The following is a 27,320-nucleotide window of genomic DNA, read 5'->3' on the forward strand; positions in this document are numbered from 1 at the left end:
TCAGATATAGCGCTGCTCAAAAGCGACACGAAAAGGACTCAGGGGTTGGTACAAACAGCATAAACGAAACCAACCCTTCCCATGGTGCGTTGATTCTCACACATTTCGCCGGTAAAAATGCAGTTCGCAGTGTTATGAGTAACCGACAATGTTCGTAACAACATTAGACACAGCTAAAACGCCCTTCTCTAGGAGATCGTCGAGCTGCAACCAATTGAACTTGATCTGACCCCTTTGGAGTGTAGCGTGATTGCAATTATTGCTGTGGTATAGAGGGGGGGGGGGGCATTAGGGACCTTCAAAACCATATGACGAAATGTGAACGTGATTTGAAGCAGAAGTTTACACTTTTTCAACCCTCCTGGTTCGCGTCATTCTGTGGCGTGGACGCAGGTGGGCAGGGGGGAGGCTGGGGCGGGGTGCGACAGAACGACAAAGGGTCCTTCTACCCCCCGACTCCCAGTTTGGCAACAGCAAGATGCCATCCGTGCAACTTTGTTGGGAACTTTAAAAATGTCGCTGTACAAAGACACTCATTCACTGATTGCTGTGTTTCGGTGTGACAGGCATTCCTTTCGACAGCCCTTAGATATGCATTCGGGCAGCAAGCGCTAGTTCAACGGCGTAGCGCCAATCAGCTTAGCTGTGTCGAAATGTTTGCTTGTAACGCCAGAGCCTAGAATTCAGTGGATGGCTGTCTCTGTACGGGGACATTATTAAAGCGCCCAAGAAGCGTACGCGGGTGGCAACTACGGTGCTGCCAAGTTGGTTTGGGGGGGGGGGGGATAGTGGGGAGGGGGGGAGGGAGGCAGTGTCTCAGAAGGATCAATTGTAGTTTTATTCAGTCACTTGTCGATGTTGCACCTTCCCGCGATCACGGCACATAAGAGTGCTGATTCAGACGTCGTACAACTTTCCTAAAATGGTTCTGAAACTTCCGTAGTGGCTCCACCATGTATAGCACAGCAAAAATTGCTACCGCGTTACTTTCCAAAGGGGCCAGATAATACTCAGTGAGGCAGCAGCTCCACGATGTCCTTAGAGAAGTGCTGAATCGTCTGGGGCGTGTCAGCAGTGTCGATCGAAATCAGCCCATTGACTTATTAATATTTTTCCCCATAGTCGACCCTATATTTACTACTTAAATTTATGAATGTCAGCGTATTTCGTCTTACACACTTTTCTGAAAATTATATAATTTTATAGCAATTTTGTTTAAAACCGCCCGTACTGTTAAGTGAAGTGATGTGAAGTTAACACGTTTCTGACACTCATGCTGTGCATCAGTTTTCTTCTTCCTCTGTTTGCACATTACAAAATTTCTGGATCATGTTTCCTTGATGTGATATGCGGGGGAGGGGGGGGGGGGGCGGGGGAGACGAGGGCTGGACCTGAAAACGACTGCTTATAACTCGTAAACTATCGAACGAAATCGAGTGTGTTATAGACCGATTTCTGAGCTGTCCAGTGGTATATAACTTGTTAGGCCATATGTTAACAGGGAAGAAGAAACACTAAGCAGAAGCTACGGCTGATCGGCCCGTCTCGTAGCCAGCACTGTAATAACGGACTTGAAACCTGGCGGCCGGCTGTGAGCCTATGGGTTAAGAGCTTCGCCCTGCTGCTCATCGCGCTGCAAACTGTCGCTTTCGACTCAGAAATGTGGGGGAATCTAAGCCCCAAGGAAAGGCGTGGTATCACTGAAGCACTTTGTTGTGTACATAGTTCCGCGTAGTCAGCGCGTACACAACTTTCCCACTAGAGCGCGCCCCGCTAAGCACAACAGCGCAGGCGCAGCGCTCGTCCGTCTCCGCACTACGAGATGGCGCCATCTTAGAGACGGACCAAATTCTGCTTCCGCCGATCCGCGTATTAATATGTAACGCAGCCAATGAGATTGCTGCTAACGTAGAACCTTTTCTCCTCGCGGATCACACTCGCGCAGTGATACCTGAACGCTCGAGGTATTATAACGAGTGTACAGACCTCCGATTGGTCAGTCTGCATTAGTCTGTAGTCAAGTTTCAATCTGCGCCTAATAAGATTACCGTATTCCTGTACATAGCCATGAAGATAAATGTATAGACACTTTGTCAAGTATCAGATATATGTGAGAATAAGATTAACGTACCAAGACCAAAGGAACTTCAGATTGTCAACTGTAAACAGCATCCAGAACCAAGTTAAGTTATTTTTATGCTTGTTATTATTTTAATAAATGTGTTCGAAAATTAATAAAGTTCTGTTTAAAGTTGGTTACCGTCACTCTGCTACTCTAAGCGTGCAAGTGGAATTTCTATCGTCTGCCCTAACTTCAGAAGATAAACACGCCACGATAAGACCACGAGACATATTGCTGACACTCGCCTACTTCGTTAGAGCGACAAGTCAAATAATCTGATGGTGTGTGTACCGAAGGTCTTACAGTACGCACACCACATACTTTATGCCGCCCCCTGAGACCTTTTCGTGTCGATTACGAGCGTGAAATGTTTTCCAGGGCCACTCATAAGAAAGCAGTGTGATTTCAAAGGTGGACGTCGCTATTAAGCTCCATCACAGAGGCGTCAAAAGAAGGCGTGAAATGTGGGTAAGAGAGGGACCGGCGACCTTCCCAATGTGTCAGACGTTGTGGCACTGGGCAGACGTGTGAGAATCTGGTGCGACTGTGACATAACTGATCCAGCTTATACGTCACATGAACTCCTGAGGTCTTGCCTTTTTTCCGCGTGTGTCGACACTTTGTAGTCTGAAGCATCACCGAGCCCGAGACTGACGTCGCAGGGCACCACGCTTTCGCACCATTACAGAGGAAGATCGCAGGCATCTCTGAGCCAACTTTCAAACTTCTGCGTCGCAATGGGGGTCAATTACTGGGTTTCGAAGTAGTGGCCCTTTAGTTATGTTACGCGGTGTATTAAGATGCGGCACATTTAGCAAAAGAAAAATACCAACAAGCGCAAAGAAGTTAAACCATTCCAATGAAGGCATGCCAGCTCTCGGTGTCGGTCAGCTAAACATGCCATACAAGTTTAACTAAGTAGTAATACAGGGTGAGCCCAAAGTCTTGCCCTGACGGTAAAAATTTATAACAGAATAACAGTTTGACGTTATAAGTTACGTTTGATGCCGTTACATAGGTTAGTGTTACTAGCTGTTGTGACCAATAGATGGCGCTAGTGCTCCACAACACCGACGCCGTCTGTTAGGTCACGTTAGTTGCTGGAGAAATGGCGTCGAAGCAGGAGAAAGCGCAATGTGTGCTTTGGTTTTACGAAACGAAATCGCCCATCAGTGTTCAGCGTAAATTTCGGGCTTCTTATTGGCACAGCCCTCCTGACGTTAAATCAGTAAAGCGATGGTATGCGAAGTTTAACGAAACAGGCAGCGTCGAAGATTGTACTCGAAGTGGCAAGCCTCGTGTGAGTGATGCAACTGCTAATCGTGTTCGGGAATCGTTTCAACGGAGTCCGTGTAAATCAACTCGTCAAGCATCATGTGAACTTCAAATACTGCAAGCAAGTGTGATGAAGATTGTTCATGAAAGGCTTAGGTTGCATGCTTACAAAGTGCAAATCGTGCAGGCCTTGCAGCCGAATGATTTTCTGACACGTGCTGAGTTTGCAACTGAGATACTCAACATGATCGATGGCACTAACGATTACTTAAATCGCATATGCTTTACCGATGAATCCACCTTTCATGTCAGTCGAATGGTAAATAGGCATGAAGTCTGTATATGGGGTTCAGAGTCTCCTTATACTACCCAGTCACAGCGAGACAGCGAAAAAGTGAATTTTAGGTGCGGCGTCAAGCATAACAAGGTTTTGAACCGTTTTTCTTAGCGGAAAAATCCATTACCGCTAACATTTACTTAGACGTTCTGCAACAGTTTATTCCCCCACAGTTAGAAGAATATCAACCATGGATAATTTTCCAGCAAGATGGAACACCCACCCACTGGGCTTTGATAGTGCGTGATTTCCTGGATGAAACATTTCTGGATCGGTGGATCGTAAGGAATGGTCCAACACCCTGGCCACCCCGCTCTCCAGACATTACGCCCCTTGACTTTTTTTCTGGGGCTATATCAAGGACAGAGTCTTCGTCACGCCAGTTGCTGACGTCGACGAACTGAAGGCTAGGATACAAGCTGCTGTGGGTACTGTGACAGAACACATGTTACGAAACACCTGTCAGGAACTGGAATTCCGCCCTGACATTCTCCGAGCTACCAAGGGAGCAAACGTTGAGGTTTACTAACGTAAATGGTCTTAAAAAAAACTAGTAACACTATCCTATGTAACGGCATCAAATGTAAATTATTATGTCATACGGCTATTCTGTCATAAATTGTTATAATCAGGACAAGACTTTGTGCTCACCCTGTATTTTATTGAAGCACTTGGAGTCGCTTAATGTTTCATAAACTATGTCCGAAGTAAACAACTTCCTTTTGTTCCAGGGCACTCGTAGAGCATTCACTCTTAAAATCTCTCCCACTTAATCGTATTCCGTAAGTACAGGAAGCATACTGATTTCCTAGTAATCAGCAGAAACTTGGTCTCATTTAAGTAAAGACCATCGTTATAAATCCGAAAACGTAAAAAATACACTTGTTCCGATCAGAGAATTTTATTTACTTGTGTTGCACACATAGGACTTCGTATTGTCCATGTCAAATATGAGGACTAGTATTCGGCTAAGCATGCTGCTGTTGGCTGATATCTGCATGCAGGATATGAATATTAATGTACGTTCTACGTGGTAATAAGCTATGCCTGCTAACGGTGTCCGAGATACCCGCCAGAGATGGTTCCTCAATATTCATAAGCAGCACGCAGTCTGCTCGAGATACCCGCAGCTGTCATTATCTGCCGTTTAGTGGTCGATAAAGGAAAGCTAGGCTGAAACGCACAGTGTATGTGGCAGAACAAAGCGTGTGTGCGATCGGAGGATATGAGGTTATTAATCATGTCTAAACGTGAATTTGCTATTTATAAAGAGATCTTAATGTAAATTGGCAAATGATTAACTCAACTGATGTTAAAGCAAAACAGTGAGATTACTATGCCATTGATGCTTTATCTTAAACCGTAGTTTATTGCATACGAGCACTGACGTGCGCTGTTCGCACTTCTTTTTATTGTCACGTAATAGCGTTTGGCAGAACCAACAACTTTCCTTTGTGGAGCCCTCTTACAGGACGTTTCTAAACATTTATAACAAACTTTGGGGAGTGATCGTAATTCTGTCGTTTAGTGTACAAAATACGAGTTTACAGTGTATCGGATTACATTCAGTATTTCCTATAAGATTGTTGTCAGCGGGAAAAATTTTTAAATACACGCAAAGGAAAGGTAGGGAGTATCCCATATGATAATGTTTACAATGTATACACTGTGTTAAAAGAGTGCCACGTATTCATGTAGGGAGTAGTAGCGGTTAAAACTAGAAGTTCGTATATTATAATGATATGTCTGGAAACCAATACATGAAATATGGGCTAAGCAGACTGTAATGGCTGTGCTGCGTGTGGTTAACACGCACCCCGAAACTTCCTTCAGCCCTTCTTCACAGGGGATCACGCACTCTTTCAAACACACGTGGCTCTATCAAGACTGGGTCACTTGCATTCATCACACACCGCTGTAAAGTCTGCACATTGTCGATGGGCTAGTTTCACACACCAACGCGCTTAAATGTTCCCATATCCAGAAAGACAACGGATTCAGGTCCGCTGAAAGGAGAGACCATGCTACTGGACGTCCTCGCCCACGAAACGTTACTGTCGCACGCTCCGTATAAAATTCTGTGGTGCACCTTCGTGCGTGAACCACACTTATTGTCTCTCTGGGAGGCTAACGTTCTCCAGTGCAAATGGTAATTTATTGAACAGAAATCGGTACTGTAAAACATCTGTTTATCTGTTTGCTAAAGTGTATGCCTCTAAGACTGTCACTGACAGTTCGTGCTGATACGTTGGTACTGAATCGATTCAGAAGCCTCACATCAATCACGATTCCTCGCCTATAAGCACCTTCCCGCACATGAGTATTTTCGTTATTTACTGTACCGTCCCTCGTGATCCTCATCTATAAACAAAATTATGGCTGTGAACTGCGGATCGTAGCACAATGTCACGGTGGTCTGCTCGTTTCCGCGAAGGTCCCGTAAGCACTGAGGATAACCCAAGAAGTGGAAGGCCATTAACTGCAACAGACTACACCTCTCAGGTTGTTGGTAATGCCATTTTGAGAGCGGATCGACGAAAAACATGTGAGGGAACTGCATATGAGGCCAGAAGGTCTGTCACTTCAGTTTACAGAAACATAACAGAAAATATTATATGAATGAAGATCAGAAAGCAGCTTGCAATAGAATTGCTTCGACTTTATCGAGCAGATGGAGAACAGTTTCTGAAAAAAAATTTTGCACTTCATGGGACCTGGATACGAGACTTTTAGCCAGAACTAAAGTCTCAGTCATCACAATGGAAAAGTTCTGACTCTTCACGCCCGAAAAATTCCGCCGTCAACAATTGAAGGTAAAAGGATGACGATCTTAGCGTATGGTATGAAAGGGGTCATAGCTATAAATAGAGTGCCCAGTGACGTCTGTAACAGGCTCGTACTACAAGCTATTTCCGCAAAATGTTCTTCTCCTGGAAATTCGTCAAAGAAGGCCTGGAATACTTGCAGCTGTTGTCCTCATTTTGCACAATAATGCAAACCCTAGATTGCCCTACAATGAGAGAAACGCTCGACAAATGCGGATGGTAAAATACTTCCCCAGCCACTATACAGTGCTGTTATGAGTCCACTAGACTTCGATTTGTTCCCCAAATTGAAGGAGAATCTCTGTGAGGAAAGTTTTTATACAATTGATGAAGATTCCATTGAGGTGACCCGAACAACCAGACAGCTCGACAATTAAGGTGCCCTGCCCGAAATACAGAAGTTGCCAAAACGATGGGTAGCTGCCAAAAGTAACAATGGAGACTATATTGAATATTTTGTAAAATATTTTCTTCAGATTCAACTTGCAGCCTGCAGAACTTTTGAAATGACTTTCACGGTTGTAGGACATGCAGAAGACAGTTTGAGACTAGCTGGAGAAATCTAAGGAAAATGTAATCCATCCAAGAAAAAAGTGGCTATTTTGGCCGTTTGTCGATAAATGCTTCTTAGCCTCAGACGTTTACAAAGTAGGCTTAACGGAGGAGACATAGAAGATCCTAAACAGAGCTAATATCTCGTTACAACTTCGTTTAGTAAGACCGTTACAGAGATGCTCATCAGACTCTAATAACAAGCCCTGCAAAAGAAGATATGTGCATCATGGAGAAGTTTACTACTGAAAGTCTCCCAGAGAGGACGGGCTGTATACCACTTCCTCCCGCGTACGTCTCGTGAAATGACCACAACGAGACAATCAGTGAAATTAGAGTTCATACATTCCTCCCACACACCATTCCTGAATGGAACAGGATTTAGGGGGAGGTTATATTGATACCAGAAACTCCCTCCGCCACATTCCATTAGGTGGCGTGTGGAGTAAAGATGCGAATCAAACAATGAAAGCGTATATTCTGCATGGTTTGCGCTCCGTTTCAAGAAAAGCTAGTTTTTCACGTATCTCAATCTCAATGCCCTCATATTTCTCAAGTACCGTGTGTGGCATACAATAATAAGAGTACAATTATGCGAGTTGCTTCAGTGATATATGTGGGTTTTGCTTGCAAATATAATTGCTAATAAAGTTCATAGCAAAGAAATGATACATTAAAATGTACTGCCTGATGCCGAAGTTTTACTGCGTGAATCGCCAAAATGTAGCAATTGATACACATTTTTTGTTACTTTCTGGCGAGGGCCAGTGAGGGGAAGTTTCGAAAAGACTGACTACATGGGCAAAATTTGTTGCAAGCCGCTATGTGCTCTCATCCTTAAATACTGAATCAATATAGTCTACGTAATTTGCGCACCGTCGGTTACTCTGCCTCCAGACATATACACAGTTTTTAACTTTAATAACTGACTTATTGTGTTCCAACTTTAATATAAGATTGTACCTCTTAATGGGAAGGTTATGACAGCATTTTTAAATTTTAAATTTGGTCTATTATCATATGAGATACAGAATATCAAATTTTTGTTGCTCCTGGAAGCAGTCAGATAGGAACCAGGTAGTGGGTCTGGTGACCGTAGCCGGTAAGTAATACTGATTGTGAAAGTTTGTATCTTCACAGAATATTCGTCTTTCTTTTCCATGGTAAAAGTGCACTTCCGAAAGGAAGCACAAGTCCCTACATTACAGGACTTGACACTGATAATGCTATCTCGATACAGGATAACTGCAACGGTTTCAGTTTGCTCCTACCCCACAGCAGTGAAATATATTGCGACAATTTGAGCTAGTTCTAGTTCACTTCCTCTGGCTTCCCATGTGGGAACACTATCGGAGCGAAGTCTCCAAGCAACGTCGCACATCGATTCTGTGAAGAATACATCAAAACATCAAACAGCAGATGTAACAGAGGCTTTAGCAAGTCTGCCTTACGCACGAGTAGGAATAGTGAGACACGAGTTCTCGCTTTTACATTCCGTTTTACATTTAATTTTCCAAGTAACGATTCATCGAGTCAAACAACCGTGTTTGGCTCTATATTCTATTTCTATTCCCATTACTGTTGTGTTGTGTTACGAAACAGGGCTGAGATCGCAAACAGGAGCCTTAATCTTGCCGATGTAAGATCGTCTAATGCGAAACACATCTACAGACGTACACAACAACTTACGAAAAAACAATAACAATACTCGCTCCATTCGTTGTTAGTACTTTTCCTTCATACGTTTCACATGTGGCTCAAAGCGGCGTCTGATTTCACATATTTTACGAGGGCAGTTCAATAAGTAATGCAACACATTTTTTTTCCCGGCCAATTTTGGTTGAAAATACCGGAAATTTCTTGTGGAATATTTTCAAACATTCCCGCTTCGTCTCGTATAGTTTCATTGACTTCCGACAGGTGGCAGCGCTGTACGGAGCTGTTAAAATGGCGTCTGTAACGGATGTGCGTTGCAAACAATGGGCAGTGATCGAGTTTCTTTTGGCGGAAAACCAGGGCATCTCAGATATTCATAAGCGCTTGCAGAATGTCTACGGTGATCTGGCAGTGGACAAAAGCACGGTGAGTCGTTGGGCAAAGCGTATGTCATCATCGCCGCAAGGTCAAGCAAGACTGTCTGATCTCCCGCGTGCGCGCCGGCCGTGCACAGCTGTGACTCCTGCAATGGCGGAGCCTGCGAACACACACGTTCGAGATGATCGACGGATCACCATCAAACAACTCAGTGCTCAACTTGACATCTCTGTTGGTAGTGCTGTCACAATTGTTCACCAGTTGGGATATTCAAAGGTTTGTTCCCGCTGGATCCCTCGTTGTCTAACCGAACACCATAAAGAGCAAAGGAGAACCATCTGTGCGGAATTGCTTGCTCGTCATGCGGCTGAGGATGGCAATTTCTTGTCAAAGATTGTTGCAGGCGATGAAACATGGGTTCATCACTTCGAACCTGAAACAAAACGGCAATCAATGGAGTGGCGCCCCACCCACTCCCCTACCAAGAAAAAGTTTAAAGCCATACCCTCAGCCGGTAAAGTCATGGTTACAGTGTTCTGGGACGCTGAAGGGGTTATTCTGTTCGATGTCCTTTCCCATGGTCAAACGATCAACTCTGAAGTGTACTGTGCTACTCTTCAGAAATTGAAGAAACGACTTCAGCGTGTTCGTAGGCACAAAAATCTGAACGAACTTCTCCTTCTTCATGACAACGCAAGACGTCACACAAGTCTTCGCACCCGAGAGCAGCTCACAAAACTTCAGTGGACTGTTCTTCCTCATGCACCCTACAGCCCCGATCTCGCACTGTCGGATTTCCATATGTTTGGCCCAATGAAGGACGCAATCCGTGGGAGGCACTACGCGGATGATGAAGAAGTTATTGATGCAGTACGACGTTGGCTCCGACATCGACCAGTAGAATGGTACCGTGCAGGCATACAGGCCCTCATTTCAAGGTGGCGTAAGGCCGTAGCATTGAATGGAGATTACGTTGAAAAATAGTGTTGTGTAGCTAAAAGATTGGGGAATAACCTGGTGTATTTCAATGCTGAATAAAACAACCCCTGTTTCAGAAAAAAAATGTGTTGCATTACTTATTGAACTGCCCTCGTACATAAGGAACGAATTAAACATGTCACACATAATGGACAAAGTTTCGAGATTGCAGCTGCATGACGTCGACTTATTCCCTCGATATTTCGGCTGTCAACCATGCAACCATCTTCAGGTGTGCGTTTAGCTCTGTAGATTGATAGTTCACGTCGCTATACTGAAAATTTGCGTGGAGACGGATGCGCAGAGGCAGCCGCTGCTTGAGCGACGTTTGTTGAGTTCCGTGCCTTCTTCGTGTATTGCTCCACCTAAGCCTCAAAAGTGCGTGCGTAATGGTGATACTACATACGCGATCTCTGTCTGAATGCGGGCTCGCGGAGCTAAGATTCAGACGTGAAATTAATAAAATTAACTATCATTAGAAGTGTCATTAGTCATAGAACGTTTCCTTCCTGTATATATTACGCAAATCACTGGTTCCCACGCCTTATACTATTGAAAACCGATAACAAGATTAATCAGATCTTCCGCTAAACGTATATCTACTGACTCCTTAATTACATAATCCCAGAAGGATTTCGTCAAGGCCAAGATTTCAACGGCAGAATAACCAGGAAAGACTTTGAGGAGAGAGCATCTGATTCGGCAGAACTTAAACCAAAACTCTTTTAACGTTATGTAGATGATAATTTTTGCAGTGTGACCCCATGGTGAAGAAGAACCATCACGCTTTCTGCAGCAACTGAATTCAGTCACAAGAATATCAAATTTACGATGGAAGTGGAGAAAAACGGCTGCCTGCAGCTTTTGGATGTGTTGGTCTGTCATAATATCGATGGATCACTCGAGCATTCCGTTTATCGTAAGCCCACATATACAGACCCGGTATTTGCAGCCACTACCCATCACAAACTATGGGCATTCTTCGAACATTGGTGCACCGAATACATGTTGAGTCCATTCTGTCTGATGTAGACAGCTTCGCAAAGGCCGTCTCCATGGATAATATCCACATTAGATCAGCGCAGTTTTGAGAAGGAAGAAATCACCCACAAAATCAAAAGGAGAAGGAGCGGTTCAAGTCCAGGGTGTTCCTCCCTTACATCGGCAATATTTCGACTAAATTAGACAGAATCTTAAGGAAAGATCATGCCAAAGTAATCTTCCTCACACTTGCAAAGACTTACGCGCTTCTCGGTTCGGCGAAGGATGACCCGGGATTGCCGAGAGCTAGAATCTACAGAATACTTTGCCAGTGTGGCAAAGCCTACGTTAGTCAGACAACGCGCACAGCGTGTGAAAGGCGCTTTGAACATGATCGCTAGATCTGCCTTTCACAGCCGTGTAAATAAGCCATAAACCGAGCATTGTATGTCAACAGGACATTCCAAAGATTATTCTTTTCGGTATAAAGTTAGCGAGGTAAACTAGCAGTCTCTAATGTGTGAATTCCTAAGGGACCAAACTGCTGAGGTCATCGGTCCCTACATTTACACATTACTTAAACTAACTTATGCTAAGAACAACGTACACACGCCCATGCCCGAGGGAGGACTCGAACCTCCGGCAGGAGGGGCCGCGCAGTCCGTGACATGGCGCCTTAAACCGCGCGGCCACTCCGCGCAGCCAGTCTCTAGTATTAACCACACACTTGAAGATGGCTCAAGGGCTGTCAGCCGAAATATCGTGGGAATAAGTCGTCATTCGGCTGCAACCCCGAAACTCCATGGAATACACTTTAAGCCGGGAAATTTCACATATCATGTAATGGACATGATCAGCAAACATTTTAGCCACACAATGCTTTTATGTAGAGGAGATAGTATACCTACGCTGAAATCTGCCAAACTCACCCGAAGCGTCCAGTGCACCTTGCAAAGCACAAAGAATTTCAGCGACTGCTTGGCTACTTTGGTGCCGTGACTCACCTTGTTGACGGCGACGAGGCTGGCGCCGCAGTTGATGAGCATCTGGACGGCGTCCCTGTGGCCGTGCCACGCCGCCATCAGGATGGGCCGCATACCGTACTGCGGACACAAAAGCACCCCGTCACCTGTCGTTCTGCCCAACAGGTCAGCTTTTATTTTATTTTGTTTTTGGCTCAGTGATTTACGAATTTTCTTGAAATTTACGATGTAAGGATACACGTACACTGACGGAAACGAATGGCAGCGCCAAGGACTTGTGCGACATAAACGAGAATTGGTAGACGTGTTGTGAGAGTATGGGTTTTGTTTTGTCAAGTTGCGCAATGAATTGATCCAACAAGTACCATTTGGCTCCTGCAAGAAACAATTTCCACCTTACACTACTACAGAAGTCACAAAGACGCTCCTAATGTACCAACAAGAACTGCTTGAAAAACATTCCACAACAAATATCTTCTGGAGTCGTCCGCTGTAAGGAAAAGATACAGAAATATTCTGTATATTCTTACATAACTAGTGGAATAGTCGTATATGGGAATATTGCTAGTTAGTGTAAGAAAAACACTAAACGAATGAAAAATGTTATTTATTACAAAAAATTCTGATGTATGTAGTGAAACGTTTTCTTATAAAATAATAATAAATTTCTGGGTTCTTTTCGGAACAGTAGATTGCCTCTTATAGGTAGGAATGCTATTATTTTACAAGTTATGGAAAGGTTCTTTTCTCCCTTTTCTTTAAGAATGTTATTTACTCGGCAGAATGGCTGAGTGCCACGCCTACAACACTTGAATAACTTTTCTAGGTACAGTCAAGGCTGTCGGATGAGAAATGTAGTGGGGTGTACTGTTAGGGAGGACAGATGGGGCTCGCATATACTGTGGCGCACAACACCGGAAGCTGCGACGACTGCTGCCTGCGTCGCACGCTGCTGACAGATAACACAATTATCTCTTTTGGTCTGGATTGACCTTCGCCAGTCAAACTCTCCCTACGCCTTGATGAAGTCAAGGACTCCTACCCACCTCTAGTCTTAGTATTGGCCTGGTACACCAGTCAGATAAGCAGTCCACTGCGATGCCACTCAATACTCGCTCACAGGCGTTTAACTAGTACCCTGTCCACGGTCACACCACAATAAGTGTGTCAGCCAGCACAGTGAACAACGCTTAATCGCGAGCGACTCAATATAGAGTGTCACTCCGATTCGCCAACGACAGAGGTGTTCTCCCAGTGAAGTACTGGGGAGAGACTTTCTTCCTCGCTCTTTGTGTACACATATGAGCGCACTCGCTCTCGTTACGTGTTCGTACTCCAAGAGCGACAACGGAATGGGCCCTTTTTCTGGGAAAGTTGCAAGGGTATATCATTCACTGCCTTCCCTCACTCCTCTCACTCTTTGTGTCAGAAATATTCCGCCAATTAGCGTTGCTCTTTTAAACGGGAGAATGTTGTTTCGTTTGAGTCGACCAATGCGGAAATCTGTAGCATCTCCGTTAGGTGTATACTGTCCTCCTGTGAGAACTCCGTAACTACGCAGTTGGTCCGTGAAAAAATGCGTCTTCTGGATGCTCCCACACAATGTAGCGGAATTTGCTTTTAAGTCGAACACGGGAGTTGTTATCCCTTCGCTCTGGCAAAAGCTGTCTTCTCTCTGGGCAGTCGCTTCGGCCGAAGTAGGTATGTTGTAGACCCACCCCTCTGAAGCGACGAGCTTCCCAGCGGGCTGGTTTCCTCTTTAGAACGAAAATTCCTGTGGCCGTCATGTTGTGTACGCCAGCCTCGACTTTTTCAATCTCAGTGCGCACTTGTGATTTACTTATTAGATTTGCATATCGCTTACATGAATTCAGACAAAATTGACTGTATCTTATCGAGTTTGGGTTCGACTGAAGCGTCTTGATGTGCAGAATACGATTGCGGAGATGGAATATGTAGGAAATGAAGGTCAAGAGACCACACCACCTTACAATGTTTCAACTGCTGAAAGATGATATCTGTTCAGATTTCGCACCAGTCAGATAAGATGTGGCGCTAATAGCGCCACTATCAGTTTGAAATCAGGTTTGCTTTGGATACCTGTTGTAACGGCCGTGAGCGGTAATTACCTTTCAGATTGGACGTGGTGAGTTGATGCCAGTAAAGAATATCTTTAAGCCGCCAAAGATTCCATTAAGAACACCTCATTGAGTTTCAACGAGGTCTTGTAATAAAACTACAAGAAGCTTGATGTTCCTTTTGTGATATTGCAAAAAGACTTGGGAGGAACGTGGCCACTGTTCATGAGTGCTTGCAGCGGTGCTCTCGAGAAGGTACTGACGCAAGAAGACCGGGCTCCGGACGGTCACGTGGCATTATCGAGAGGGAAGACCATCGTGCTCGGCGTATGGCTGTGGCGCATCGTACTGCTTGTGCAGCAGCAGTCTGAGCAGCAGTTGGCAACACTGCGAGACAAATAACTGTTACAAATACTGTTATTTCAAGCACAGCTCCAAGCCACATGCCCTGAAGCATTCATTCCACTGACCACAAACCACCACCATTTGCGACTTCAGTGGTGTCAAGCGGAAGTTCATTGGAGGGCAAAGTGGAAGTCTGTTTTGTTTTCTGAGGAAAGACGGGTCTAACGCGGTGCCAATGATGGCCGAGTGTTGGTTAGATGGATGACAGTTGAGGGCCTGCAACCAAGCTATAGCCTCGGGTGCGATTTCGTAGGATTGCAGGAACGCCGGCCAGGGTGGCAGGGCGGTTCTAGGCGCTACAGTCTGGATCCGCGCGACCGCTTCGGTCGCTGGTTCGAATCCTGCCTCGGGCATGGATGTGTGTGATGTCCTTAGGTTAGGTAGGTTTAAGTAGTTCTAAGTTCTAGGGGACTGATGACCTCAACAGTCCCATAGTGCTCAGAGCCATTTGATTGCAGGAACACTCTCGTGGTTATCCCACGCACCCTGGCTACGAAACTATACGTCAGTCTGGTGATTCGACTGTTCATGGATGGCAGCATTGCAGGGAATGTTTCCCAACAGGATAGCGCTCGCCCAAATATCGCTGTTCTAACCCAACATCCTCTGCAGAGTGTCGAGATGTTGCCTTGACCTGCTCGATCACCAGATCTGTCCCCAGTCGAGCACATATGGGACACCATTGGATGACAACTCCAGTGCTGTCCACATATAGCATTAGTACTGGCCGATCAGAGTTACCAGGCATCGAACTGCATCCCACAAACTGACATCCGGTACCTGTACAACACAGTGCCTGCACTTTTGCATGCCTGCATTCAAATTTTTGGCAGTTTAACCGGTTATTAATTTATCAGTATTTTTCACATTTTCAATGGCGTATCTCGTGCTTACATTAATCTGTGGTCTTTCAGTTTCAAGCATTGAAAAATATGTTGCCTAAACAAATGTACTGCCGAAATTTCATTACTCTACATTAATAATTTTTTGGTGTTGCGATTTTTTCCCTCATTGTATATGACTGGTAGTGTAGTCTCCTGTACTCAACAGATACATTTAACACACGTCCGTGTGGTCCCGCGGGTTGGGGCCATTACTCGTGGAGGAAGAAAACCCATTCCGATCAAGTGGCTGAACCAATCTCACGGTGTCTCCCACCCAACAACGCCATGCGACTCCTTCCATTACCATGGAAATTTTGGTATTTGCAAGGATTTTTTAAAATTGTACCCGTTCATTTCGTTTAGCCAATTGACTGTTTGCTGGCTGTCTTCCTCACTGTGAGGTGTTATTACTTTATCATCTGAAAACAGCAGATTAGGACAAGAAATTATCCGAGCGCTTACTAGTTCTTTCAGCAAATGCTATTCCACGTCCACGCTGTAAACCCTGGAATTCCACTCAGGTTTGATGTATCAGAGGTGAAAGAATAAAATACGAGCCTCCAATCCCTTAAAATAAAACATTTTGGCGGAGGGAGACAACTCTGACAGTAAACTGGCAGGTGAGTATGCCACATAGTAGCAGTCCACCTACGAACTGTCGCAATTATGAAGTAGCATTCCATAGCAGAGGGAATCCTTTTGTACTCTCATAGTCTTCACGACGATATCTTTAAACACCCGAACAATATTTGCGCCTCGAGGCTCTCTTCGATCGTTTGGCTATTTCGGTGGTGAGTAAGTTTCTAGTCCAGAACTGGTCCCATTTCTCCTGCAGTTGAAGTATTGCCGTGGTCGCAGGCACTGAACTGCACGTAGGTGCGTCAGCGCAGTGTTGTGTTCTACGCACAGAAGATACAAAATTATTTGTGATGTGCTCGTTGGCATGTGGAATTTCTGTGCAGCACTGACGGGGAAAAAAGGCGATGGCTGGTCGATATTTGGCCGAAATATCAGTCGCCAAAATGGCATTTATTAGAGAAACGTTAAACCGTTGCTGTACAGGGTAAGGTACCTAAGCCAGGCCACACCGGAAACAGTAAATATATCGATGTGTAGTTTTCAAAAATATAATGTGGTGAATCTTCCTCCATTCGCAAGTAGTGTTTAACGTTATTCCACTATCCAGTTTTTCTCTGGGGTAACCTTATGTTTTTTCTCTGTGCCATACAGGCCTTCGAGAAAGGCTTCAGTGACATAACTAGTGTGCAATCCGATGAAATAGTAACAATATAAAAGCGCTGCAAGTGACTGCCCTTTCGCGAGGAGAAGAGGACTCACCAACGTCTGCCGTACTGGACCAAATATAAGCAGACACGAAACTTTGGTACGCTTCGAGGTTTTATCATTTTGACTGTCATTTCAAGAGCTCAAAATATTGTCTTTGTGCATTAGCTCATGCTATACACCGATTCCCCACGGAAAAACAACACGTAAATTCAACGTGTTCATCTATACCTGTCGGTATTTCTCTTGTCTTCTGGAATCGTTGGTGCTTCCTTTCTTCTTATTTTTCCAACGGGAGTCCAGGGATGTTAAGTCTTGTGACCTTACAGGCTATTTTGAGTTTCCTGGACGAACGATGCAACCATCACGAAATTTGCACATGATTTCTAAACGATGCTCCTATCATAAGCAAAATATTGCCTAGAAAAGTCACATCACTTTGAAGTTTTCATAGAGTTCGTTCAGGGAAGTGTAACCGATTTTGCAAGTCATTGTCACGAAGCTGTTGGCATAGAGTAAAGTGGAATGGGTGAAATGCGTTACAGATGACTACTATTCAAGCTGCCTCCTACTAACGCGTGGGTTCTTTGTTACCTCAGCTAAAATCTTAATTTCATCACTCTCATCAGTTGCTGATATTTTTCATCAGGGTATTTTTTTCTTCACCCTTATAGTTGAAATGATTTATAACATGTCTGTAAAGGCAGATCGCAAGGCCGTGGCACGATCAGGATATTTTTCAGATACAATCTAAATGTTGTACTAATATTCTGACGACATTTCTCATAAACGAGACCGACATCCACTTTTACGACTGCCTTGTACATTGTGAAAGTCTGAATAGCTTCATTAGTAAGTTGTCTGATCGCTACAACAGCAGAGCAGGGTCTGCCGGGCATCAAGCACAGAGCTAAGCTCAGGAGCCGAACCACTGTTACGTGTTTGCTTAAATGTGGTGCAAAAGTCTGTGGGACCTCCTCTTTCGACGTCGTGGCAGTGGTCTGCAGCGCTGTTAACTAGTTACTATTTGGTTATTTGGTGTATTTCCACACGTATGATGTCGGTGAAGTTCTCTTCGAAGCCCTGTAAGGGAAGTGTAATAATTCGCCAATTCAAAACATTAAAAACTGCTTGCATGTGTTCGATAGTTAGCCACATTGTCACTTACGACACAGCAAAAACTGCAACTCAGTTTATTTACTTGTTCTACATTGGAGAGCCTAAAAAACTATTACATCTGTCTAATAACATGTAGGGTCCCCGCGAGCACGCAGAAGTGACGCATCACGATTTGGCATGGAGTCAGTTAATGTCTGAAGTAGTGCTAGAGGGAATTGACACCATGAACCCTGCAGGACTGCCCATAAAACCGTAGGAGTACGAGGGGGGAGATCTATTCTGAACAGCATGCTGCAAGGCATCCCAGATATGCTCAATAATGTTCAGGTCTGGGGAGTTTGGAGGGCAGTAGAAGCGTTTAAACTCAGAAGACTGTTTCTGCAGCCAGTCTGTAGCGTTCCTGGAGGTGTGGGGTGTCCTGCTGGAATTGCCCAAGTCTGTCGGAATGCACAATGGACAAAAAAGGATGCATGTGATCAGACAGGATGCGTACATACGAGTCACCTGTCAGAGTCGTCTCCAGGTGTATCATAGTCCCATAAGCAGAGGCAGGGCCGGTTCTACCCCAAAGTACCGTTATCCAAGATGGCGACGATGACATCATCCTAAATGGCGCACGTTACATCACATGATAACGTCATCCACGATGGAGAATTTTGGCGGGACGTTTGAATTTTGGCGGGACGTTTGAATTTTGGCGGGAAGATAGGTCAATTGGGCTACCTCCACTAACCTATCCTCCCTCCCCTGCGTGCGTTGCAGCTGTGCAGTGTCCTTTATGTTTTGTTGTTAGTGATCACTGCGCGTCATGGTCAGCCTTGACGTGAAATCACTATTTACGAACGTGCCAGTAGATGAAACTATCCGCATCCTTCAGGAGCATGTCCCGCCAGACATATGTGACCTGGTTGAGTTGTGCCTGACTTCAACGTACTTCAAATGGCAAGGAAAATACTACGAGCAGACAGACGGCGTAGCAATGGGGTGTCCCCTATCTCCGTTGGCAGCCGACATATTCATGGAAGCCTTTGAAGCAACGGCCCTTGGTTCAGCTCCCTTACGCCCACGTTGCTGGTTCAGATACGTGGACGACACGTTTGCTATATGGCCTCATGGTGAAACGGAGTTACACAAGTTTCACGAATATTTGAACAATATGCACGGGAAGATACAGTTCACGCTGGAAGTAGAAAAGAATGGTGCTATCCCATTTCTAGACGTCGAGGTGTACAGGAGAACGGAGGGCACAATGGGTCACAGAGTATATCGCAAGCCTACACATACAGACAGTCAGTTGCGTGCCAGTGGGTGTGTTGGACCTTCCATCGACCTACGGACCCCCTTGAAGATGTCACCCGCAGTCGGAGACGAAACGTTGGGAACTGAGACAAAATTCATCAACCGACCACGGCATAACAGCCCGGATAATTATAATGGACATGAGACAGGTATCAGCACGCTCAATCCTACCACCACCCAGGGCAGAAGAACTCTGCCATCCGTTCTTTGGCAATCCATGCGCAGCGCCTAAGTAATGCTCAAAACATCACACCTGAGCTTGAAAGGTTAAGCACAACTTTTCTAGCCAATGGCTACAGCCATAAGTGGATCAACACAGCTCAAATGGCTTTCAGCACTATGCGACTTATTTTCTGAGTTCATCAGTTGCCTAGAACTTAGAATTAATTAAACCTAACTAACCTAAGGGCATCACACACATCCATGCCCGAGGCAGGATTCGAACCTACGACCGTAGCGGTCGCTCGGTTCTAGACTGTAGCGCTCAGAACCGCACGGTCACTCTGGCCGGCGATAAACACAGCCTTGTCGACGAACACAAATAAGAAAGACAAGCAAGAAATAGACAAACTGCAGCCAACAGTACGCTTACCTTATGTGAAGAACGTTACTGACCGAATAGGCAAACAACTTCGCCGCGTTGGGGAGCAGCCTGTCTTCTATAGTGGTCGTAGGATCCAGGACGTGCTAGGCTCCACTAAGGACAAGGTGGCTGCGTTACACACTGCAGGCGTTTACAAGGTGGAATGCGGATGTGGAGAGGCATACATCGGCGAAACTCGTAGGCCAATAGCAACGCGCATTCGGGAACACGAGCGTTATATTCGTCTAGAGCAACACAACAAATCCGAAGCGGCAGAACACCAGCGAAACTGTGGAAAAGAAGTAAAATTCAGCGAAGCCTGTGTGTTGACCAAGCAGCCAATTATGACGAAATGCAAAATCAGAGAGGCCATCGAAATACTTAGACACCCTAACAACATGAACAGGGAGGATGGACTCAGGCTTGCCCCATCTTGGCTGCCAGCAATCGGAGCCCAACAGACCGCACTGTCAACAGGAGGCACGAGCACTACCGGCGAGTAACTGCCGCCGCGCGGCCGACGTCCAGCAGGTGGTAAACAGCAGCCAACTTCTCATTCGACGGTGACCACCAGTCATGGTACTTAACACAAGAGCCAATAGACAACAGAGGTCACGTTCTCCATCCTCCGCAATAACCTATTAAAATAAAGTTCCCTCTCCTTCTTCCTTAAGTGACCAATGAAACAAACTACCTTTTTAAAATTGTGATGTAATGGCATGCGCAGTGAACACTAGCAACAAAATATAAAGGACACTTCACAGCTAGAACGCACCATTAGACCCAGAAGAAGGCTGCTGCAATCGTGGCCGAAACGTTGGTTTTTCTGCAGCAGCAGTAATTTTTACATTATGACGCAGTACCATACCCAGAAAACTTTTATGTCGACTGACTCTGGCAGCGGAAGCCTACGAAATTATAGTAGTATATTTATCACACTGTTACAAAACACACGCTCTGACACATTTGGTGTTATGCCACACAGCCCACAGGTCTGTAAATTAATTCTAAATAACGCTCTGCAGACACGCAAACAACTCCTAAAGTACCGAAGTAATTTCAGTACAGACATGAAAACTCCTCCTAAATAATGCAGTACACTAATATATAGACAGGCTCACTACTCATAAACTCTCCAAATAACGCATAGTGCAGCCTACAGACCTGCTCGCAAAATAATGCAACAGACACATGCACGCACCACCCGCCAGCCCCGTTTGCTGGGTTGCAAAGAAAGCTACTTCACATATTCCCAGAAGTCGAGATCCACCGGCATTTTCAAACCATGCACAGATGCCCGCAAACATGAGGTGGCGACATCCCTTTCATACTTGACACCTGAGAAATTCCTCTCAGAATATGTGATCAGCTAGACACCGTTGCTGAAGTAACTGGATGGGAGCGAAGACCTATTTGCAGAGCATAGACGCTCCAAGAGTGCACGCACATCCACCCCACCATGAGCCACCACCAGACACAAGTCAGTGCGAGCCGCGACTCTCACGCTGCTGCTACCTGCAGTGGAAAAGTGACAGTTACTTCTATTTTCGGGTATTCAGTTAAAGTTGTCTGAGTGTTATACAGATGTCACACAACTCCAACATGCACTCACACCAGTCCCATATGGGAGACACCTCTGGGCAGCATGTGTATTTTACGATTGCTGATGCGCTCATGTGGTGTGTATCCAGACCAGATACAGATACTACAAACCGAATCAGATTTGCATCCATCACATCTATCACCAAACATGCTATCATCATTATTCTGTACCATACAACAGAAAAAAATTACGAGCTATAAAAGCTCCACTAACTACTTCTGATACAGAACTCATCTAGGCACCGTTGCTGTGATGTGGGTCCGGCACAGAGAGAGAATTTTTGCAATACTTCCCAGAATCGCATTCCTAACGGTACACCCCGTCCATCATCGAGTTCACCTGTCAAACTGCTGATAGTGCCGATGCGGGACGATGCTTTTTAATATACAGCTTCTGATTCATTGCAGAAGTCAGTTTATGGTTTCATCACCCATACTGTAGGAGGCTGGCCGTATCCTACAGACTATACTTTGAGTCGCAAGAGACACTCCCTGTCACACTGTGCCATTGTTTGAAATATTGTTTTCTAACAATCTTTGAACACTGCAAAACATTTTGTTTTTCTGCCACAACTTTGAGGTCTGTATCTGGTCCTAAATTGACCTATAAGACGCTAAGATCCTCAGCCTGCCACAGAAAACTAGACATTGTACAATGTAAATCATATTGTTACTGTGGCTACCGTAACACGCCACAAACACTGGATGATTTTAAGTAAAAGAGAGTTACAACATAAGCAAATTGGCGGAATTTTGCAGCGTTGTGGTTGGTTTCCAAACTACAATCCGAAAGTGATTCACGAGCTTTACATTAAAATTTATCTGTCATAGTTATGGAATAGCTGATGACTCTACGTTCCATTTAGACTGATTCAACATATTGTAGTCAGGTACGCGGTCACTGTTTCTGGACTATCCAACCCAGAAGCTGTTGTCCATCCACCAAAACTCTTTCTCCAGCTCAAACAAGCGATGTCAGTCAATCATTATGTGGTAACCAACAGCATGCAGTGGACAGATTGGGTGGAAAAGACGCCAACGATGTACTCTAACAATAGGCATTTTCAGTTGAGAGTGCAAACAATTTTAGCAATTTTAGAGTAATTTCAACACTGACCAATGATGTGACAGCATGTTTCCCAGTTTCAGTATCATAGCTAAACCACCCCTTCTCCACTTTGCTAGTATCATTGTGAATGTGGAAAGATGACTCTGCAGTATGTCCACTCATTGTTAATTCTCGAACACATACACCATCAAAGTATATCAGACAGTGCTCTACATATTTCTAACACCTCGAGCATAGTGCTTAATTTACGATCTGTCTCTGTGTGTATGGGAGTCACAGAGAATTCTCACTGTCTTGGGGTAGAATTAGAGAGTGAGAGACCCTCCTCAAACTGTCATTGACCAATCCACCCTGCAGCACCATTACTGATTCAATCTGCAACCGACCAGAAGTAGGCCGCTACACATCACGTCTCGTGACTGAATGCTTTCCTAGTCCTGACCCATCCAAGTGCCCAAGATTACTCGAGATGCGCTGTTAATATTCCAAAGTAAGAAATATATTTCAAGTGGGTGACGTAGATGCTTCTTCCCAGTTTCACTACTACAAAGTATATTATCGAATGGTGAAACGAAAAAACTACTTCCCTAAAACATACGAGTACGATATAGCTTTCTGGAGATGTATAGCGCCCACTGTTCACATCCGATCACAGCTCGGAAATTATACTATGCCTGCATCAGTCCTATATAAAATGATCGTTAGTAACAGCGAATACCTCTTACAAGGAAACAGATAAGCGCATAGCAGCAGCATCCGACATGTGATAATTACAAGTCATTCCGCCACTATCTCTGTAAATAGCACATCTGTCAGGCAAGTGTATACATGAGGATTATAGTGACTCACGGCCACCTATCGCTAACTTAGTTATGAACCTGAAGACTCGATTTTACACCCAAGATGCGACAGGATGATGGAGTTCAATGCATAAATCAAAGTTCGTTTAAAGGAAAGTGCCATGTTTCATCATACATGAGATGGAAGTCCTCTGATGACCAACAAGTTTGCCATTAACGAGTGCAAGTAGACAGTGATTTAAATCAAATACAGAAGACGTGGTTGTATACCAGTCGAATGCTAGTTATTTCACGTGACTGATGCAAATTGACAAAACAGTTGAAAAATTGACCTGTAGCAACTTTTCCCTCTCTAGAATGCATGATCTTGTGGTAGTCCTGTGTACTAGGTCATTTGGACTCTAGATCTTGTGGTGGAGACACTGCCTGCAAAATAAACACTTATGTCCAGCACAGGCAGAGTCCTTTTCCCCCCATTTCCCCCACCCAGAACGTCATCTTGGATTACATCACAGAATGGATGACTGTGGTCTCTGGTGGTGGTGCTGTGTGCTGGACCTGGGCTTCTTGGCGAACACACTGTTTCCCACCATCTTGAAAAACTGTATTTGTGTCATCAGCTGATGTCAGGTAGCCATTGGGTCTACACCTCATGGTGAAGACACTGTTTCCTGCCATCTCGGATAATGCTACTCTCATCAGCAGCCGACGTCATAGTGGCCATCTTGGATTACATCATGGATGAGAGCACCCTCTGGTAGCAGTACTAGGTCAGTTGGAGTCTGGACATCATGGCAAACTTCCTGGATGGTGGTACTGCCTCTAGTTGCTTAAATAGAGACTGGTGCATGAAAAATAATAAAGACTTATGTCCAGCACAGGTCGAGTCCCCCCCTCACCATTTCCTAGGATGACATGGTGGTCAGGTGACTTAAGTTAGTGGAGGTAGTCCAAGCGCCCTTTCTTTCACACCATTTTCTTAGGTTAGGAGAAATTACTATGGTGTGATGCATTATCCCAATGGAATTTGTATATCCCGCCATTTTCTGGTGAATGGGAGGTGAGGTGGGTTACGTTAGTGGGGTAGCCTAATTGACCTACCTTCCTGCAAAAATTCAAACTTCCTGCCAAAATCTGCTATTGTGGTTGATGTCATCAGATGATGTCACGGCCGGCATCTTGGATGGCGTCATCGCCGCCATCTTGGATAACAGTATTTTCGGGTATAACTGGCCTTGCGCCAATACTCCCATATCATTCCAACTGCACAAACCCCACACTATATCAGAGCCTGAACCAGATTGAAAAGTACCCCGCTGACAAGCAGGGTCATTGGATTCATGAGGTTCTTTCCAAACCTATACACGTCCATTGGCTCGGTACAATTTGAAATGAGACTCGCCCAAACAAGGTAACATGCTTCCAGTCATCAACTATCCAATGTCGGTGATGACGGGTCAAGGCAAGGCTTAAAGCTTTTTTGTTGTGCAGTCATCAAGGATACACGATTGGGCCTTTGAGTCCGAAAGCCCATATCGATGATGTTTCGTTGAATGTTTCACGCACTGAAATCTGCCGTTATTTTCCAAAGGGTTGCACTTCTGCCACGTTGAACGATTCTCTTCAGTTGTCATTGGTCGAGTTCTTACAGGATCTGCCGTTATTTGCCAAAGGGTTGCACTTCTGCCGCGTTGAACGATTCTCTTCAGTTCTCATTGGTCGAGTTCTAACAGGATCTTTTTCCGGCCGCAGCGATGTCGGAGATTTGATGTTTTATTTGATTCCTGATGCCGGTACATTCGCGAAATGTTCGTACGGGAAAATCCCCACTTGTTCGCTACCTTGAAGACGCTGGGTCCCACAGCTCGTGCGCCGACCATAACACCACGTAAAGACTTGATAACCTGGCATTGTATCAGCAGTAACTTAAGAACTGCGTCAGACACTTGTCTTATATAGGGGTTACCGACCGTATTCCGCCTGTTTACATATCCCTGTATTTGAATACGCATCCCTATGTCAGTTTCTTTGGCACCTCAGTGTACATTGCGAATGCCTTGTCTTCGTTGACTCATACATGTACGTACCGATATGGAGCGATGAGAGGAATCCCTCAGAAATTCGAACAACTTTCTAATTTGCTTATCAGAGACACAAAATACTGCATTTTATTCACGTGATGTGGGCTGATCTTTTATTAATATTAAAATCTAGATCACTGTAATGTTTATAAAAGGTACCAAGCGATTAAAAGCTCGAGATGTGGGTCAGGAACGTCTGAAATCTGGTAGTCTCAAATACTACTGTATCAGCTGGTAAGTACTGCTTCGCGCGTTCCGTAATAGAAATCTGACGAAAAGAAAATTTTATGTTCCTTATGTTATTAGATGGGATGACATGTACGAAACTCATGACAAAAAGAACAGAGATCTGCAAAGATAACTTTTACGTATTACATATTAAGTGGTCTGACAGCCTACTGAGTAGGAAATCAACAAGTATGTGTAGTTCTTAGATATGAACAAATATCCTAAAACTTAGAAATTGATACACCAGTAAACAACATCATAAAAGTGTAACACTGTACGCCAACAATTAAAGCGGAAAAGAACATAATTAGGCGCCGTTACCACATCTAGACCTAACTGCAGTAACTCTAAAGAAAATATAATTTATTTCTGAAACATAGATTACAATCGCGTGTACCATATGCCCATAAATTTCTAAACGAGCTAGGCTGCCTAACATTACGTTTTATCCCATTCAGATCTAAAACAGAAAGGGGCCGGCACAGATGAGTCGATAACCGCAGAATTATATATCACACAATTTCCTGCTGCTTTCGTTCTGTATCAGTACTCGTAAACACACAAAACCGCGTGTAACGATGTCCATCATGTCTCAGTAAAGGTCAGTTTCATAAACGCCGTACTCGTGAAAACGACGGAAGAATTGCCACTGCATAGTAAATTACACCGCTTTGTGAATTAGTAGACGCGGCAGGCTGTAACACGTTAGATACTGTACTTCAAACACGATACGACTGAAGACAGGAGTTGCGTGATAATCATTGTTCAAATAGAGATCTGTCGCGTCTTAAAGTTTACCGTAGAAATTTAAAAACATAGTACAGTATATAACCAAGCGAATGCGCGAATGCTGCCATACGTGCAGCACGTCCTACGGTTTTGGGGATGAAATTATTTAGATGTAAAGAGCCAATGATCGGAAATGTACGCACTCTAAGACAAAAAAAAGAAAAAATAGAAAACGTTGCCCACGAAGTATGGAAATCGATAGATGTGATGGACATGTACAGACAAATAAATGATTACATTTTCAGAAAACCTGAGTGATTTATTCAAAATAAATAGCTTCATAAGTTGATCAAGTCAATAACGTGTTGATCCAAGCGCCCTACCAATAACCTCCAAACGTTCTCAACTGGGGAGAGATCTGGAGAACTTGCTGGCCAAGGCAGGATTTTTCCAGCACGAAGACACGCAGTGTAAGCTCTCGCCGTGTGCTGGCAGGCATTATCTTACTGAAATTTAGTTTCAGGGTGGCTTTACACGAAGGGCAACCAAACGGAGCGTAGAATATCGTTGACGTACTGTGTGCTGTAAGGGTGCCACGGATTACAACGAAAGGTGTCTTGTTATGAAATGAAACGGCACCCCAGACCACCACTCCAGGAGAAGAGCGTGAAGCACGTTCAAGTTCCCGACGAACGAGAATGGGCACAGTGACAGGCAGAGAAATCGAAGAACGACGAAGTGAACGGACTGAAGAATCAAGAATTGCGACATAATCTGATAATACAAAACTGCGAACTCAAGCCAACCATGAAAATATCACCCTATTACCATGTAAACAGTACACCCTAACAAATGACGAAAGAATGTAACAAACACAAACACGTCGCAACTGGAAAAATGGATAACGTCAGCCAGTTTTGCAATGCCAAAAAGTTCAGTCGAGAAACACTAGGATTCTGTTGCAAAAATGGAAAAATTCCATTACCACCATCGGAAGAACGTCCGCAGGAATTTTTACATTATATGACCTGCGAAACTCCAGAGCCAAAACAGTTTCTTTAAAATATAAAAA

At 44.5% G+C, this 27,320-nt stretch overlaps 1 protein-coding gene across 2 annotated transcripts in view; it reads right to left on the minus strand.

Moving 5' to 3' along the window:
- LOC124805175 (ankyrin repeat and death domain-containing protein 1A-like) overlaps window positions 1–27,320 on the minus strand; it is a 683,180-nt gene that overhangs the window by 211,321 nt on the left and 444,539 nt on the right. For both annotated transcript variants that reach the window (XM_047265662.1, XM_047265661.1), the window contains exon 5: window positions 12,109–12,207. In XM_047265662.1, coding sequence (XP_047121618.1) covers window positions 12,109–12,207 — 99 coding nt within the window. The remainder of the gene's footprint in view (window positions 1–12,108; window positions 12,208–27,320) is intronic.

The sequence above is a fragment of the Schistocerca piceifrons genome, chromosome 7, assembly GCF_021461385.2.
Source record: "Schistocerca piceifrons isolate TAMUIC-IGC-003096 chromosome 7, iqSchPice1.1, whole genome shotgun sequence".
Lineage (NCBI taxonomy): Eukaryota > Metazoa > Arthropoda > Insecta > Orthoptera > Acrididae > Schistocerca > Schistocerca piceifrons.